Source organism: Saimiri boliviensis, chromosome 1, assembly GCF_048565385.1.
Source record: "Saimiri boliviensis isolate mSaiBol1 chromosome 1, mSaiBol1.pri, whole genome shotgun sequence".
Taxonomy (NCBI): Eukaryota; Metazoa; Chordata; class Mammalia; order Primates; family Cebidae; genus Saimiri; species Saimiri boliviensis.
In genome coordinates this window covers 193,670,718-193,685,118 of record NC_133449.1, presented here as the reverse complement: position 1 = coordinate 193,685,118, position 14,401 = coordinate 193,670,718, and the positions used below count along the sequence as shown (strand labels likewise).

Sequence of the window (14,401 nt, the reverse complement as noted above, 5' to 3'; positions counted from 1 at the left end):
CAGCTTACTTGCGTTATAAAAATTAATACAGATCAGGGCATTGCAGAGAGGCAGATACTGAAAATTTATCACTCTCTTGCTTCATGTCACTCTAATCAACTTAATGCTTGTGTGCTATGATAAGACTTGGGTGTTTCAGTGGAAGAGTGGACATTGTTCTCCCTTTCAACCATTGTCCTGATCTGTTGATAAAAAGCACTTAAGAGAGAAGCTGTCATTCTCCCTGCAGCCAAATACATTATGTCCCATATGATCAGCAATGTCACGCTGTGCCCTGAGTCTAAAAATACACTTTTCTGAGCAGTGCTAAGGGTTCTTACTACCATTCACAGTGCTAGGCATATTGTTGGGAACCGAGCATGAGCAACAGCCCATCTGTGGCTTCTAATAGGCCTGGGCTACCGGAGCAGGTCTTAGCAGGTGTGACTGGAACAAGCGAGAGGTGACAGCATTGCCATAGGCGTAGAATCATGGGAAAGGGAACATGTACAGGAAGAATAAGCCAGACCGCTCATGGTTGTATGTCACAGTGCCAAGAAAACCTATGATTTGTCATAAAACATAGCTTTCCAACTAAGGAATTCCTTGGGATTTGTTAGAAGCATTAATCTGAATGAGTCTTAAACAACGACAAACAGGGATGGAATATTAAGTGGTAAGCGAAAGTTGAAGCCCTAGCTGTATGCTGTCACTGGCTAGAGTAAATACTGGGCTAGACTGGCTACCTCTATTATAAATGGATGGATCTTGTCTCTATACTTAAAAACTTGGTCTTTTGTTTATGACAGACCTTTATGTTTAAAATACTGTACTAAAAATCTAACTTAATTACTGAATCTTTTGGTGCCCCCTTCTATTTTATACCTGAGCCACATCCCTTGCTGTCTCCACCCTAATCCTGGCCCTGTCGGTGCCCATTTCCAAGTGTAGGAAGGAAGATGAGTATGAGGGTCAAACAGTCCCTCCCTTCACTGTTGGTGCCAAGAAAAGGCAGGGGGTCTTTTTGGTGTGCTTGCTGGTGCTGATTCCAGTTCATCATCATTGCTTTTCTCATTCTTCCCACTCCTAGGGTCTCACTTTATGATGATGGAACCCAAATCTATATTTCTCCCCATATTCTCTCTAAATCAAAGCTTACCAATCCGTCTTCTTGCTAGATAGCCCTATGCATGTCCCATAGGCAGTGCTCTGCACAGTGCCTGGCACACACATGTGTAAAACGGAGCCCTTACCTTCAAACTCCCCTGATCCCAACCTCAGGGCTCTTCCTTTATTTCCTGTCTGAATTGGTGGCGGCCCTATCCATCTACTCACCGAGACGGCCTAGCAGTCATTCTTGACTCGCCCCTCTCTCTATCCTGTGCTTATCAATTATTAAATCCTACCAGTTTTTGTGACTTCAGTATTTCCTGAGTCTATTCTCTTCCCTTCAACCCTAGGGCCATCTACATCTCAAGCTTCTTTCTGTTAACACTTGTCATTTCACAGTCCCACAAGTCAGAACCAAATGACGTTTCTCGAGCTCAACAGGCCACTTCTTACTCCCTACCTTTGTTCATGCTGTTCCCCACTACCTGGAACACCTTTCTTCCCTCATTTGGCTAACTTCTCCTTATCCTATAAGACAAAGGTTAGGCATTACCTCATTCGATGCTTCACAAAAATTAATTAAACACCTGTTTGGGAGGCATTATATTAGGTTCTGGACAATCACAAATGTGATCTCTTATAAAGCCTGTGTTTCTTAAGGGCAGGAGTATTTGTGTTCCAGCTATGAGAACAACTGGCAGGAAAGTTTGATGACTGGGGGTCATCTACCCAGTTCTGACGCTTTCCCAGACTCCTCTCCTCATGTACGGCAAGAACTTTTGTGTTGTGCTTCCATAATTCATTGTGTGATGTCACTGTGGCAGCAACCCTATGGAATTGTAGTTTTCTTCTCCCTGCCTGGCATCCCGAAGGGTGGAGGCCTCCTATCTATCTTTACAACCTCAGCACTATGCCACAGTAGGAACACAGTACATGTTTGCTGAGAGAAAGCCTGGCAGGAGGATGTACAAGGAAAGCTAACACTGGTGCAGCCAAGACCTCAGATCGCTGCCACCTCTGCTTCCCTGCCTGGCAAAGTCCCTGCTCCTTCATCAGCATTTCTATTAGCTGCATCAAAACCAGCTAGATTTACTAACTCTTTAAGAGGGTCCCCCCCAACCCCCGCATAAATCCAAGGTAAGTAAGGCCGTGGTCAAGAAAGCTGAGTGCTCAATGGAATTAAATTCCCGTGTTCTTGCAGGAAAGTCTACAGTTTCAAATGGCATGCTTTTGAGATACCTTTTAGAATAGAAATCTCTCACCATAAAAGTGTGCCTTTGTGCTCAGAGGGTAGATAGTGGGGTGAGAGAGAGAAAGAAACAGAGAGAGAGGAAATCCACATGGTGTACGTGGTAAGTATGTCAGTCTTCTGAACAATAGAGAAAAGGGTCTTACAGAAACTAACTTTGCTAGGCAGGCTCTTTAAAGATGTGTCAATCAATCCTGAACAAACAGGAAGCTTAGACGCCTGCTCAGGATCACTCATGTGGAGCCATACATTAAGTTGAACAACTGAGAGGAACTCAGGTGGTGTTGAATTACCCCTCTTAGGTTGCTGCAGGTACAATCACAGTAAATTATGAAATGCCTCCTGGCAGTGTGGTTCCAACCGACAAATAGCATTTACCTTATAGTTTCTGCAGGAAGGATTGAAGGCATTCGTTCCACAGACAAACAATGCATCATCGGTTTTCTTCAGAAGAACTTTAATAAAGTTGTGACACTCATCCTGAAAAATAATTCAAACCGTTTTGTATTGTGTCCATTCAATACAGAAACGGATTCTTCACTGTATGCCACGGCCGGCTGACAGTAAGGTTAAAATGGAGGTGGCTGAGCACTTCTCCCATTAAAAGTTCAAGTTCCTCCTGATGTGAACCAGAGGTGATGCCGACATCAACTATTACTCTTTCAACAGTAAATAAAAACAAGGCATAGAATGAAAGAGTATGCATTTACTTTATGTCACAAAAGGAAGGCAAACCTGGAAGTGCCACCCTCCCAGCATATTAATTTTAATGCCAGATGCCCCAGCGTTCCCTGATGTACAAAGCTGCTGGCTGAAGTGTGTTTTTATGTTGTTATACGACCAAAGGCACAAAACCCCGTCTATCTGTGCAGCCTTTTATGAGCTCTTCCCCAGAATCCCTGTGGGCCTTAGACTGCAGAGGTGGGCATCGGAGTGCACTCAGAAGACTCCGGGCAGCCCGCTTTGTGTCCATAATCCTGTGTGCGCCTAAGTAGTTCATGATGCAGGCCTAGCAGCTGTTGTAATGTTTCATCACATTAAAAGCAAACTATTTTTGCAAATTAAAGCCTTCAATAAGTTGATGGAAAAAGCAATTACTGGGCAGAAAGGGAAAAAGCACAATCCATTCTACATCACGGTCTACGGCAGGAGATAACAGTCAAAAACTTAACCCAATGTGGCAGCTGCAGGAGAAATGAAAATTGCCTACCTTATGTTTTCCCTTCATCCTGCATGTGTCTACATCAGCCTGTCTAGATTTCCATGTCAGTTTCTGCAGGGATCAAGAAAGAAATCAATTAGAGCCCGGAGGTTGTTGCATTTGATTTTAGAAGTAAGAGTTCCCTTGGGGAGACTAAAGGCTGAACGTATATTTATTGAAAGCTTTCTGCACCCTTTCTCCATGATTAATTCGCCATAACAACAAAAGATTCCAGATGAAAACGTTCGTTTAATTTGGAACTCCTATCTATTCATTAAACCACAAAATGGTCTTCTTCTGTTTGAGAGAAAGATGAAGGAGAAAGGAAAGCAGAATAAATAACAGTGTGGAAATTTCATGTAAACTCTCCAGATTAATTTGCTAAATTATGATCATTTTGATAAAATATATGTCCTTGCCCTTTCCTTTCAGTTGATAAATCAATTTTTATAAAGAAGGATTTTTTTCTGAAAATGTGGAAGTCATTTTCTTAAACATAAAGAGGACATTCACTCCAGGTAGACAAAGATGTAATTCAGGTTATACTCCTTCCCATAGACTGATGGACTGAAGGGATCTTCTATCTCTATGGCATAGGTTTTATTAACTAAAATATCCCCATGTGGAGTTACAAGGAAAGCTTAGGTTATACTTTTTCTGTCTGAAATGGGTAATGATCAAGTTCCTGAACCACAACAGTCAAATCAAACTTAATACTGCAAGACGTGGAAATATAACATTGAAACCTTTGTAGAATACATTTGCGGAACAAAATTTTACTTATGAAAACTGATGATTTCCTTGATACATGAGGCAATAGTTTTATTAAACAAATGTAGAAATTACCTAAAATTCCAAAATGTATATGTACACATATATTTGATGAATAAAATATGAAGTACATAACTGTTCCTGAACATGTATTAAATCCTAACCTGTTCCCTAATTAGGATTTCACAAAGTGCATGTTGCCATCTCTAAATTATAATTAGCCACATAATCTTAATCAATGCACTTAAAATATATATTCTGTTCAAGAACTATCCAGAGGTCCTTTATTTTACAAATATGGTTTTAAAACAACTTACTTTGCTACAATAAATTTCTTCCGTGTGTGATGTGTCTATATCAACAGTATAAATATGGTCCCTATAGACAAAGAAAAATAATATAAGGTCAAACATAGAGTCAAAACAGTTCATTTTCTGCTTAATGAGTTATGGCTTACCAGGACCGATAAGCCCATATCCATGTTCTCAGAAAAACATGATATCCACATGCAAGAAGAAAAGAGTGCAGCCTTGGAGAGATGTCTCCAGATCTCATTTAGCACCTTCTGATAAATTATAGCATTGTGCTCTAAGGGACACCTTCGTGGAAACTTTCCTGTATTAGCTCTTCTCTCTGACACTACAACTACAGCATCTGCGTATACGTAACTCAGAAGGGAGGGCTCTGAAAGTTAACATTGGCCCAAAGACTAGAACACAAATGGATTCACGTGCCCTTTCATTACCTTCAAATACATGTACCAAATACTTGGTATTCAACATGCTACATTTGTTCATCAAGAGGGCTAACAAAAAGCTGATCTCCATCTCCATCTTTCTTTCAAAAATATATTTTCATCTTAACTTTGATTATTTGATCGACAGGATGGAAGATGATAAAGGTAAAATTATTTCCAGAAGCCACTCTTTTCCTCACAATGATGGTCAATTGAAGTCTAAAACGTACTTGAGCTAAAGTTTACATTTCTTGCTTCTGTTTACCTTACTGTTTTGCTGAGAATTTGGTTGTCTTTACAATTTGCTGCCAGTCTAGCTTTGGAAGGGGAGACAGAATCAGCAGCTCAGGTGTGGGGCTATATTTAAACATCCCCTCTGTGGGAGCTGAGTACAAGGGCGTTTTTGTCTGGAATTCATAAGAACGAAAAGAAAAGAACTACACTCAACAGAGGAGATGGCGGGCTAGTGAGGGAAAGCAAAACAGCTCATTTTCCCTTGAAATAACATTGACTTTTTCTACAATGCAGGAAGTCCTGGGGCTGGAAAATTACCCACAGCTTCAAACCAGGACCTCAGGTCTCCCATGCAGACTTTTAAGCCCCCTTGTTACTTAAAAGAAAAAGCAGGGAGAAGAAAAGAAAGGAATTATTTGCAGGATTCACTTCAATATATACAATGTTTTTCAGTTCTTGGGAAATCTGTTTGCTTCTCGTTTTAGGAAAAACACAACAGAGAAAAATAACAGGCCAACTCACGTGAAAATAAAAGGAGCGGGAAGGGTAGTTGGCTTAGAAAACTCCCTTGCCTGCTACTTGAGTGTGTGTGAGTGTGTGTGTGTGTGTGTGTGTGTGTAGGGAGGGGTGTGGCGGAGGAGGGCGTGGTAAGGGGTGGAGGAATAAGGGCCTTTTTTGTAAATTGCTGAATTGGTAATTTCTTCAAACTTCAGAAGGCTGCCAGAGCGCCCTGCCCTTTAATTTCAAGGCAGTTTTACTGCATTTGTTTATTACTTGTTTGACTTTATTGGTGGTGCTGTGGTCAGAATCATTATTGGAATGGAACTGCCTATTACTTTGGTATCAGGTTTGAGATGACTGGAGGCTTTTCCTTGCCTGCTTCCCCACAAAACTTAAGTTGAAGCTGAATATATGAATTGTAAATGAACAACTGATTAATATGCATTGGCAGCTCCTCAGAAAGCTCTCAGATTGCCCCCTTTTGGCATGGCCTGTTTATGTTAATTAGCAGTTTAGAGATTAAAAAAGAAGAGGAATTTACAAAGTGGATAATAATAAAGCAGAATTGAAAGGGGTTCTTGCCACCAACCCTCTCTCGGTCCCCGGGGTTCTGGATGGGACTTGGCTTGCGATTGCTGACACCAATTGTCTGGAAGAACTGGGAAGCCTTTTAAACATAGAATTCTGTGAATGCAATCTTCTCTTGGACAATGACAATTTTTTTCCATAACCAAAAGCTCACATGGCTCTTGCAAACAAAAATGGTGCTTTATGGTAAACCACAGACCAGGGGTGATTCCCAAACATCTGAGTGTGCATGCATCCCAGACCTCATAGGCTGTTCTTCCTGAATTAAGTTATTTGAACATAAACTGACTTAATCCTAGGACTTCCTCTTCCCCCTCCAGCAAGCACCACTGAATTGTGTTGCCATGGCTTGAGCCAGGGGGGGATTTAGCTTTAAATCGTGTTACTTGCTGCCTAGAAACCTGGATCTCTCAGAGCAATGTTGGGAAGTGTAAAATTAAAGTGAATTAAAGTTGGGAAGTATAAAAATAAAGTGTAAAATTAAAAGAAGAGAAGAGGCCCTAAAGATGGTGGGCATGGAACTCCTTCAAGAATTTTTCTAAGGGTGTGTATTGAGAGGAAGTGGCTGTGTATGGTGCGAAAACCAACATGTCAATACTGCAGTGATACAAACTTGACCTTTAATGAAAGATGCGTTTATTTGATAGTTTCAAAAAAATTAATGTGTTTCTTCTTTTTATCCTATTTCTTCTTTTCCTTTCCTTCCTTGGAAAGGAGTTAGAATAAAACTATCTTGGTCCTAATGAGCTGGAATAATGATCACTTTAAAGTCTGCATAGGACCTTGCTCCTAACACTCGTGTAGCACTGGGACCTGCAGTCCACACCCTGCTAAATCATCAAATATCAGGGCAGTCTGTTATACCAATTTCTCCCCCAGAGACTCAGTTGCAAAGTGAACAATTCACATGAGATTCTTGAGTCAACCTATTTCTCACAGATTCAGTGTTTTATCATTTGTTTTGATTGGCCCTTAGATAATTGAGTACTAATTTTATTTTCTAATCCTACTACATTTAGGAAAATAAAAATGACATTTAAGAAGGAGCTGGTATTCTATCAGAGAGGTGATTACTGAGCATCTCATTGAAATGCTTTATAATGAATACCCATAATGACCATGTTCTTGGGCAACAGCTATTAGAAGGGCATTATCTGGACAAACAGTATCAGCTCTATTCCTTAGTATGCAGCACAGTACAGGGAATGACAGCATGGACTCTAGAGCAAGACCATCCTGGTTCAAATCCTGCCTCTGTCATTTTGACCCTGTCATTTCACCTTTCTGTCCCTTGGATTCCTCCTATAGGACATGGGAATAATTATAGCTCCTTATAGGGTCGTTCCCAGAATTGGATGAATTAACATTCATAAAGAACCTACACCTATGTTTGTTAATTGTATGCACACAGCATACTTGTATATACTATGTAAGTATTTGTAAAGTAAAACTTTAAAAAAGTATTTGGACATTGCTCCCTGTGGCCAAGTTAGGGGCACTCTCAGAATGTTTTAATGTAGCCTTTTTTTTTCTTTATGTTGCAAAGCTTGTCACCTCAGAACATCTAAGTGCTTTAGAAGAATCAACCACTATTGTTATTTACTTGTTCTTTCCTTATGCCATATAGAAACATAATCTGCATTTCTGGGCCAGGCATCATGGGGTACAACTGTAATCCCAGCACTTTGGGAGGTTGAGGTGGGTGGGCCACTTGAAGGTCAGAAGTTCAAGCCTGGCCAACATGGTGAAACCCCATCTCTACTAAAAATACAAAAATTAGCTGGGTGTGGTGGCATGTGCCTGTAGTCCCAACTACTCAGGAGGCTGAGGCAGGAGAACTGCTTTAACCCTGGTGGAGAGGAGGAGGTTGCAGTGAGCTGAGATCGCGCCACTGCACTCCAGCCTGGGTGACAGACGTGAAACCCTGTCTTAAAAAAAGAGCATAAGTTCCATTTCTTCTCCCCAGTGTGAAATGATTAAACAGTGTAGTGCTGGAAAGACCACAGGGAACGCCATAAGATAGTGCTCCCTGTTGCTCTTCATTTGGAATTATTCTGAATAGCTACACATTCCCAAAATGGAGGAACATATATTGTTGAAATCCTAAGGGACTTCATTAAGGTCATCAAATACAACCTCTCATTTGGCAGAGGATACTTATGGCCCGAGAAGTTGTGGTCCGGCTAAATTAAGGGCAGAATTAGAACAAAAGCCTGAATATATGTCAGCCCTGTTTGAACAGTATTCTTACATCAGTCTGTCTGTCTAAATAACATTTCCCCAATCAATGAGTTGGTTTTTTTTTTTTCTAAAACCAAATAAAAACCTTCTAAAATATATATTATGCTTTCTTTGGTTGTCATTGCCAGTCTTTCAAAGTAATGATATATATTATCAATGATATATACGTTAACTGCAAAAATACAAATAGGTTAAATACACACACCTACATTCATAATATATAATAAATGTTTACACATTCAACTTAATTTAACAAACAAGGATTAGACTGGATGAGGTGGCCTGTAATCCAAGTACTTTGGGAGGTCGTGGTGGGTGAATCACCTGAGGCCAGGAGTTCAAGACCAGCCTGACCAACATGGTGAAACCCTGTTCCCACTAAAAATACAAAATTAACCAGGCATAATGGTACATGCCTGTAATTTCAGCTACGTGGGAGGCTGAGGCAAGAGAACTGCTTGAACCCAGAAGAGAGAGGCTGCAGTGAGCTGAGATTGCACCACTGCACTCCAGCCTGGGCGACAAGAGTGAAAAATCTGTCTCAAACAAACAAACAAGTATTGAGGAGCAGAGCATTCAAATGGGTGCTTGAATAAATACTTGCTTATCTGTTCAAAATAAACCGTGGATTATTTGAGTGTAAGTGCCCCAATATGCTATTATTTCTATTTAAATCCACATAGGGTTAAACAGACGCAGGCAATTTTGAAATAATGATTGCTTGACAAATTAAAGGAGCCTTTAAATTAAATAACACCATATTTAGAAACCTCAAGATCTTAAAAATAATGCATAGCTGGTAAATTGAGGACTCTGGGCCTTCAGACGCTTTGGGGAAAGGCCCCTTACCTAGCAGCAATGTAGAGGGTTCTGTTCATGATCATAATCATCTGGATGTCCAGCCTGTGCCTCTGTGTGGTGTTCCGTCCTGGCTTGTGGCCCACAAACACCGGATACTGTTTTGTATCTGTGAAAAGAGGAGATGGGGCAAAAAAGGAAAAGCAAATCAAGCCAGAAATTGCCAGGGTAGGGAGGGGAGGGGACCGGCCACAAAAGAAAGCCGTGCTTAAGTCAGACTGTGCCACCATTTGCCATCTCCATTTGAGTCTGTTATTTTAGGAAATATTATAGAAGAGTGCTCTCTAAGGTTCATCAAGTGACAGTTTCATTTCTAGATAATAAGAAACCTGGATTTATATTTCTAAGTGTGACAATTTTTGATTTGTCCCTCTTTCTCAGGGCTCAACTTGCTAGTGAACCCTTTGCATGAAGGTGCTCTTTTCTTCCACAGTTTTCTTTTCATCTTCTGTAGAGCTAAGCCTGAGGGGGCAGTCTGCCAAAGATCTTGTCTCGGGACAAAACTATTTCAAAGCAGCCTTCCCATCAATCACCACAAATGCAATGTGGTCTGGAGGCGAGAGCCCTTGTCCAGGAGCCAGAAGAAAAATACAGTCTCCACAGGCGTCCAGTTGGAATAATCCACTATTGAAGGCAGCCCTGCGAGGTTGGTTGGCATTCTAGGAACTGTGGGAAGTTCAGTCCTGAGTAAAGCAATTGGCTAACAATTTCACAGAAATGTGGGCTTTGACAGGACAGGGTCAAACTGAGTGTAGCCAGTCAGGTGATCAGGAATTTTCCCTGACTTGGTGAGTCAATGAGCATATTTCTCTTTTCCTACAGTTCTCTTTGGCTGAGAGTGGCCAATTTGTATTGAGATCTGACCTTTAAAAATATCTACATCTCAACATCCCTTTATACCTGCAATCTCCAGAGTGCTGGTGAGCCTCCAGAGAAACTCAGGAGGAAAGAAAGATTGGCCACATTTAAAAGGCACTTGTTTTCTGGAGAGGGGTAGGGGTATAAATAACGACTAGAAAACCATTCACAGATTTATGCTTAGATCCCTCACTTTATACCCTTGTACTATCTGACCATAACTCACAGTGGGTATCTTATCAGGGAGCCTTAGTATATTTTATTCACAAGAGAGCTTGGAATAAGATAATCTTGTGCTTTCCCTTCCACTGCTTTGAAATTTCATGTACCCATTTATCAAGGAGATTGCTAAAACAATTCAAATGTCTCTAGGATCATGGATTTAAGCGACCATTGAGGAATGGTTTTCAGCAGCACATCTGGGCTGGAGTCCCTTCTATACTCGGGCATCCAAGACAGAAAACTTATCTCAAATGGAAATCAACAAGGTTTATTAAGTTTGGGACCCTGAGTTCGGTGGACTCTTTCGGGAGTGATGATCTTGAACTACTCATTTGGCCTTAATCATGACCTTAGACTTTGCATTGTCTAATTGTTGTGTGCCAGTTCTGCTACCTCATCTTTGAGCCCAGAAAGAACAGCTGAACACTGGGCATATTTGGATCTCCTTAGTATTCTATATTAATGTTAGACACCTTTGTACGGTTCACTCAGTGTTTGTTTTGGGGTAACTACAATGAAAAGAGATATTTAGAAAAAAATGCTCTCTTACATTTTTACTGTAATAAAATACTTAAGTTTTTTAGAGGGCGTGAAAAACAAAGTGGTAAATCGAATGTTCCATCCAACACATAGGCAGGGCTTTCCTCTTCTGAGGAGACAACTGAATTCTTAATCATGTCTACTCCTGACAATGAAGCAGAGACCAAAGGAAAGTTATTAACGGTTAAAATGGGTCCTCTATAAATTCAAAATTACTCTTTTTGTTTGTTTGTTTGTTTTTGAGACAGAGTCTCACTCTGTCGCCAGGCGCTAGGCTGGAGTGCAGTGGCACAATCTCGGTTCACTGCAACCTCCGCCACCTGGGTTCAAGCAATTCTCCTGCCTCAGCCTCCCGAGCAGCTGGGAATACAGGCGCATGCCACCACGCCCAGCTAATTTTTGTATTTTTAGTGGAGACCAGGTTTCACCATGTTGGCCAGGATGGTCTCCATCTCTTGACCTTGTGATCCGCCTGCCTCAGCCTCCCAAAGTGCTGGGATTACAGGCTTCAGCCACCATGCCTGGCCTCAAAATTACTCTTTACCCAAGTCTATTAACTATGTAACTTCTAAGTCCAAAAAAATTAATTTTCTCTGAAGTACTCAAAAACAGTCATGATTTTTTGTTCATATCTTGCAACAATCACTATATATGAAATTATATATAAAGATGTGTAATACTGGCAATACCCAGATAACAGTGATATTCTCCCACAGAGCTGATTTTAAGGCATGAACACCATGGCCTCCATGTAGCCACTGAGATTTCATCAGTGTTTTGAGGGATGTTTCAAATCTTCACACGTGTCCCCACAACAACGTCTGATGGAGTTATAGAAAAGTCGCCCTGTCAATTTGACTAGACCTGAATTATCCACCTTTCCCATGTACAGAGGTTAAAATAATGAATAAGTCACTTTTTCTATTTCATTTTTAATTTTTATTTTTTGCTAGGCTGATTCAGGCCAAAATGTTCTCAAAGAGAGACAGTGAGTGAGACTGTAGGTACTTACAGTTGCCATGCGAAATACTGATTGGCTCAGAATCTTCTGGGAAACCAGCCCCAGCAAAGTGTAGCAGTGTGAAATATAGCAGCAAGGCTTCTGACCTCATAGTAGTTCAGCGGGGAGACTTTATTTCTCTACTTCACCCTGCCAAAAAGTAAAGAACAGATTTTTTTTCCAAGTCAGTTCAAAGCCATAAAATGAAATATCCTTAAAGATAAATTCAAGAGAAAAAAAGGCTTCTGCTTTACATCTTCTACATGGTAAATTTGTTGACTTTTGTGTTTGGAACTTGTACCTGTTACCTACTGCTATCTCCTTCACGACGCATCTGAGCCCTTCCATATGGGACAAAGATTTAGTTCTTTTATCTTGAGCCATCTTTAAGCTCTTACGGGGGCTATTTCACAATCATGAAACATTGCCTTCAAAAAAATATGAATAACTAGGAAGATGTTTTTTCCTTTTTAGGGTAAATATTTTTCTGTACAGATACCAAGACTGCCACTCTCAGGCACGTCCAGGATCACTCAGAAATTTGAGATGATTGCCAATATTGAAAAACAGGAGATTTCTGATATGAATGTAGATTTTTCAGTTTGTTTGTAAAAATCAGACTACCTGCCATACTGACCTAAGTAACAGTTTCCCTTAGGCACCACATCTCCACCTCCAACACACAGATAGACAGACAGACACACACACACACACACACACACACACACACACACACACACACACTCTATAACTCGTCCTGTTTACTAATTTCCATTACCTGCTTGACCCCTTAGTTGAGATATTTACCCCTGACTTATGTCGTTCTACAGTGACTTAGACATAAATAAATAAAATCACACAGTCTATATTTAAAGAGAAGTAGGCAGATCCTTTCACAGTCTGTGAAGACTAGTACAAGGAGAATCTGAAACGGTATTGTTGATTTTAAAAAAGTCATATCTCCCTATATTTTAGTCTCAATCCTTCCTTGCAGTGAAATAGTAGTGAATAAAAATGTCAGATATACCGTTCTACCCATCTGTATTTGCTTGATGAAGCTCTTTATGTGTAGAAAAATTCTCCTAAATCTTGGAAATAAAAACAATTCCATGTGGGACTGCAAGATACAGTGAAAAAAAGACTTATGATACAGTAAATATCACTTAATTCTCAGGCATATTTCAAATCAGCTTGATCTATCATGGAAATTAATGTAAAATGAGGATATCTTTTCATCTTTCTAGAGCAGTAAACTCTTTGAAGTAGCCTGCCAAAGATTATCTTTTTTGAACAAAGCTATTTTACAGTAATCCATCAATCATTTAAGATTTCTGTATAGAAATGTCAAACTTAGTAACCTAGATGTCTTTGAAAGTTAATTTGCAAACAAACTGCTAACTTACGCTTTTTGGAACACCATTTAGATTAGATACCCATGTCTCTCTTCTTCATGCCAAAAAAGTATCAATCAGTCCCAAGTGTTGCACTGTAACTTATAATTTCACAGACACAGCTGGTTCTTAATCATTTCTTCAATTGAAAAGTGCACATTAATTAATTTGCTTCATCTTGAAAATCAAAGAGGGAGAGAGATTGAGAGAAAAGCCTAAACAATTCCGTATCTCCATCTCTGATGTGTAGATTAAAATTAAACTTTAAATGATTACTTGTTCATAAGGGTGAATCATTAGGAAGAGACATAAACATGTATTTGTTAGACAGGTGAAAAGCAAGAGTCTATTCATTCATTTATTTGCCAGTTCTTCCTATCCTAGAGAATCTGAACTCAAAGGAAAGAAGCTCTGAAGTGCCCGATTTGCTTCTGATGGCTCCTGTTCGGTACAGCATTAAAGGGAAGAAATAAATAACAAAAGTAACTAAAACATGAATAAGACACCAGTCAGCTGTTAGATTTTAGGAGAGAAGGCATCTGGTGGAGGGAGGGAGAACTGGCAACTTTTACCTGGAGCTCAAGAATAGTATTATACAGAAGCATATTGCCTCAGAGGATTTGCAGCATATAATGAAAGAAAAGAGGAAACTCAAAAGGCCGATTTTCATTCCTTTAGAAATCTTTAGAGTTATATGTATGCTTTTAAGGATTAATTTTTCTTGACATGACAAATGAGTCTCCATCCTTCAACAGCTGCATTCACCTTTGTGCAAATGTCCTACAAGCTAACAAGACAATGTTCTGCTACTTTACAGTATCCCCCAATTTTAGCTTTTTTCCATCTTAAGATTTTGCATGTGTCAAATGCAAAATTCTCAACCCCAGAAACTGGCAGGAAAAGAAATGCATGCAGAAGAAAT

The 14,401-nt window shown here is 40.0% G+C and overlaps 1 protein-coding gene across 3 annotated transcripts in view; it reads right to left on the bottom strand.

Moving 5' to 3' along the window:
- The window catches only part of SEMA6A (semaphorin 6A), a 133,383-nt gene that overhangs the window by 50,389 nt on the left and 68,593 nt on the right, over positions 1–14,401 (bottom strand). For all 3 annotated transcript variants that reach the window (XM_039467787.2, XM_003920675.4, XM_010339603.3), the window contains exons 2-6: positions 12,101–12,238; positions 9,460–9,577; positions 4,628–4,688; positions 3,549–3,611; positions 2,717–2,818 (exon numbers count right to left, since the gene is read on the bottom strand). In XM_039467787.2, coding sequence (XP_039323721.1) covers positions 2,717–2,818; positions 3,549–3,611; positions 4,628–4,688; positions 9,460–9,577; positions 12,101–12,200 — 444 coding nt within the window. In that variant the 5' untranslated portion in view covers positions 12,201–12,238. The remainder of the gene's footprint in view (positions 1–2,716; positions 2,819–3,548; positions 3,612–4,627; positions 4,689–9,459; positions 9,578–12,100; positions 12,239–14,401) is intronic.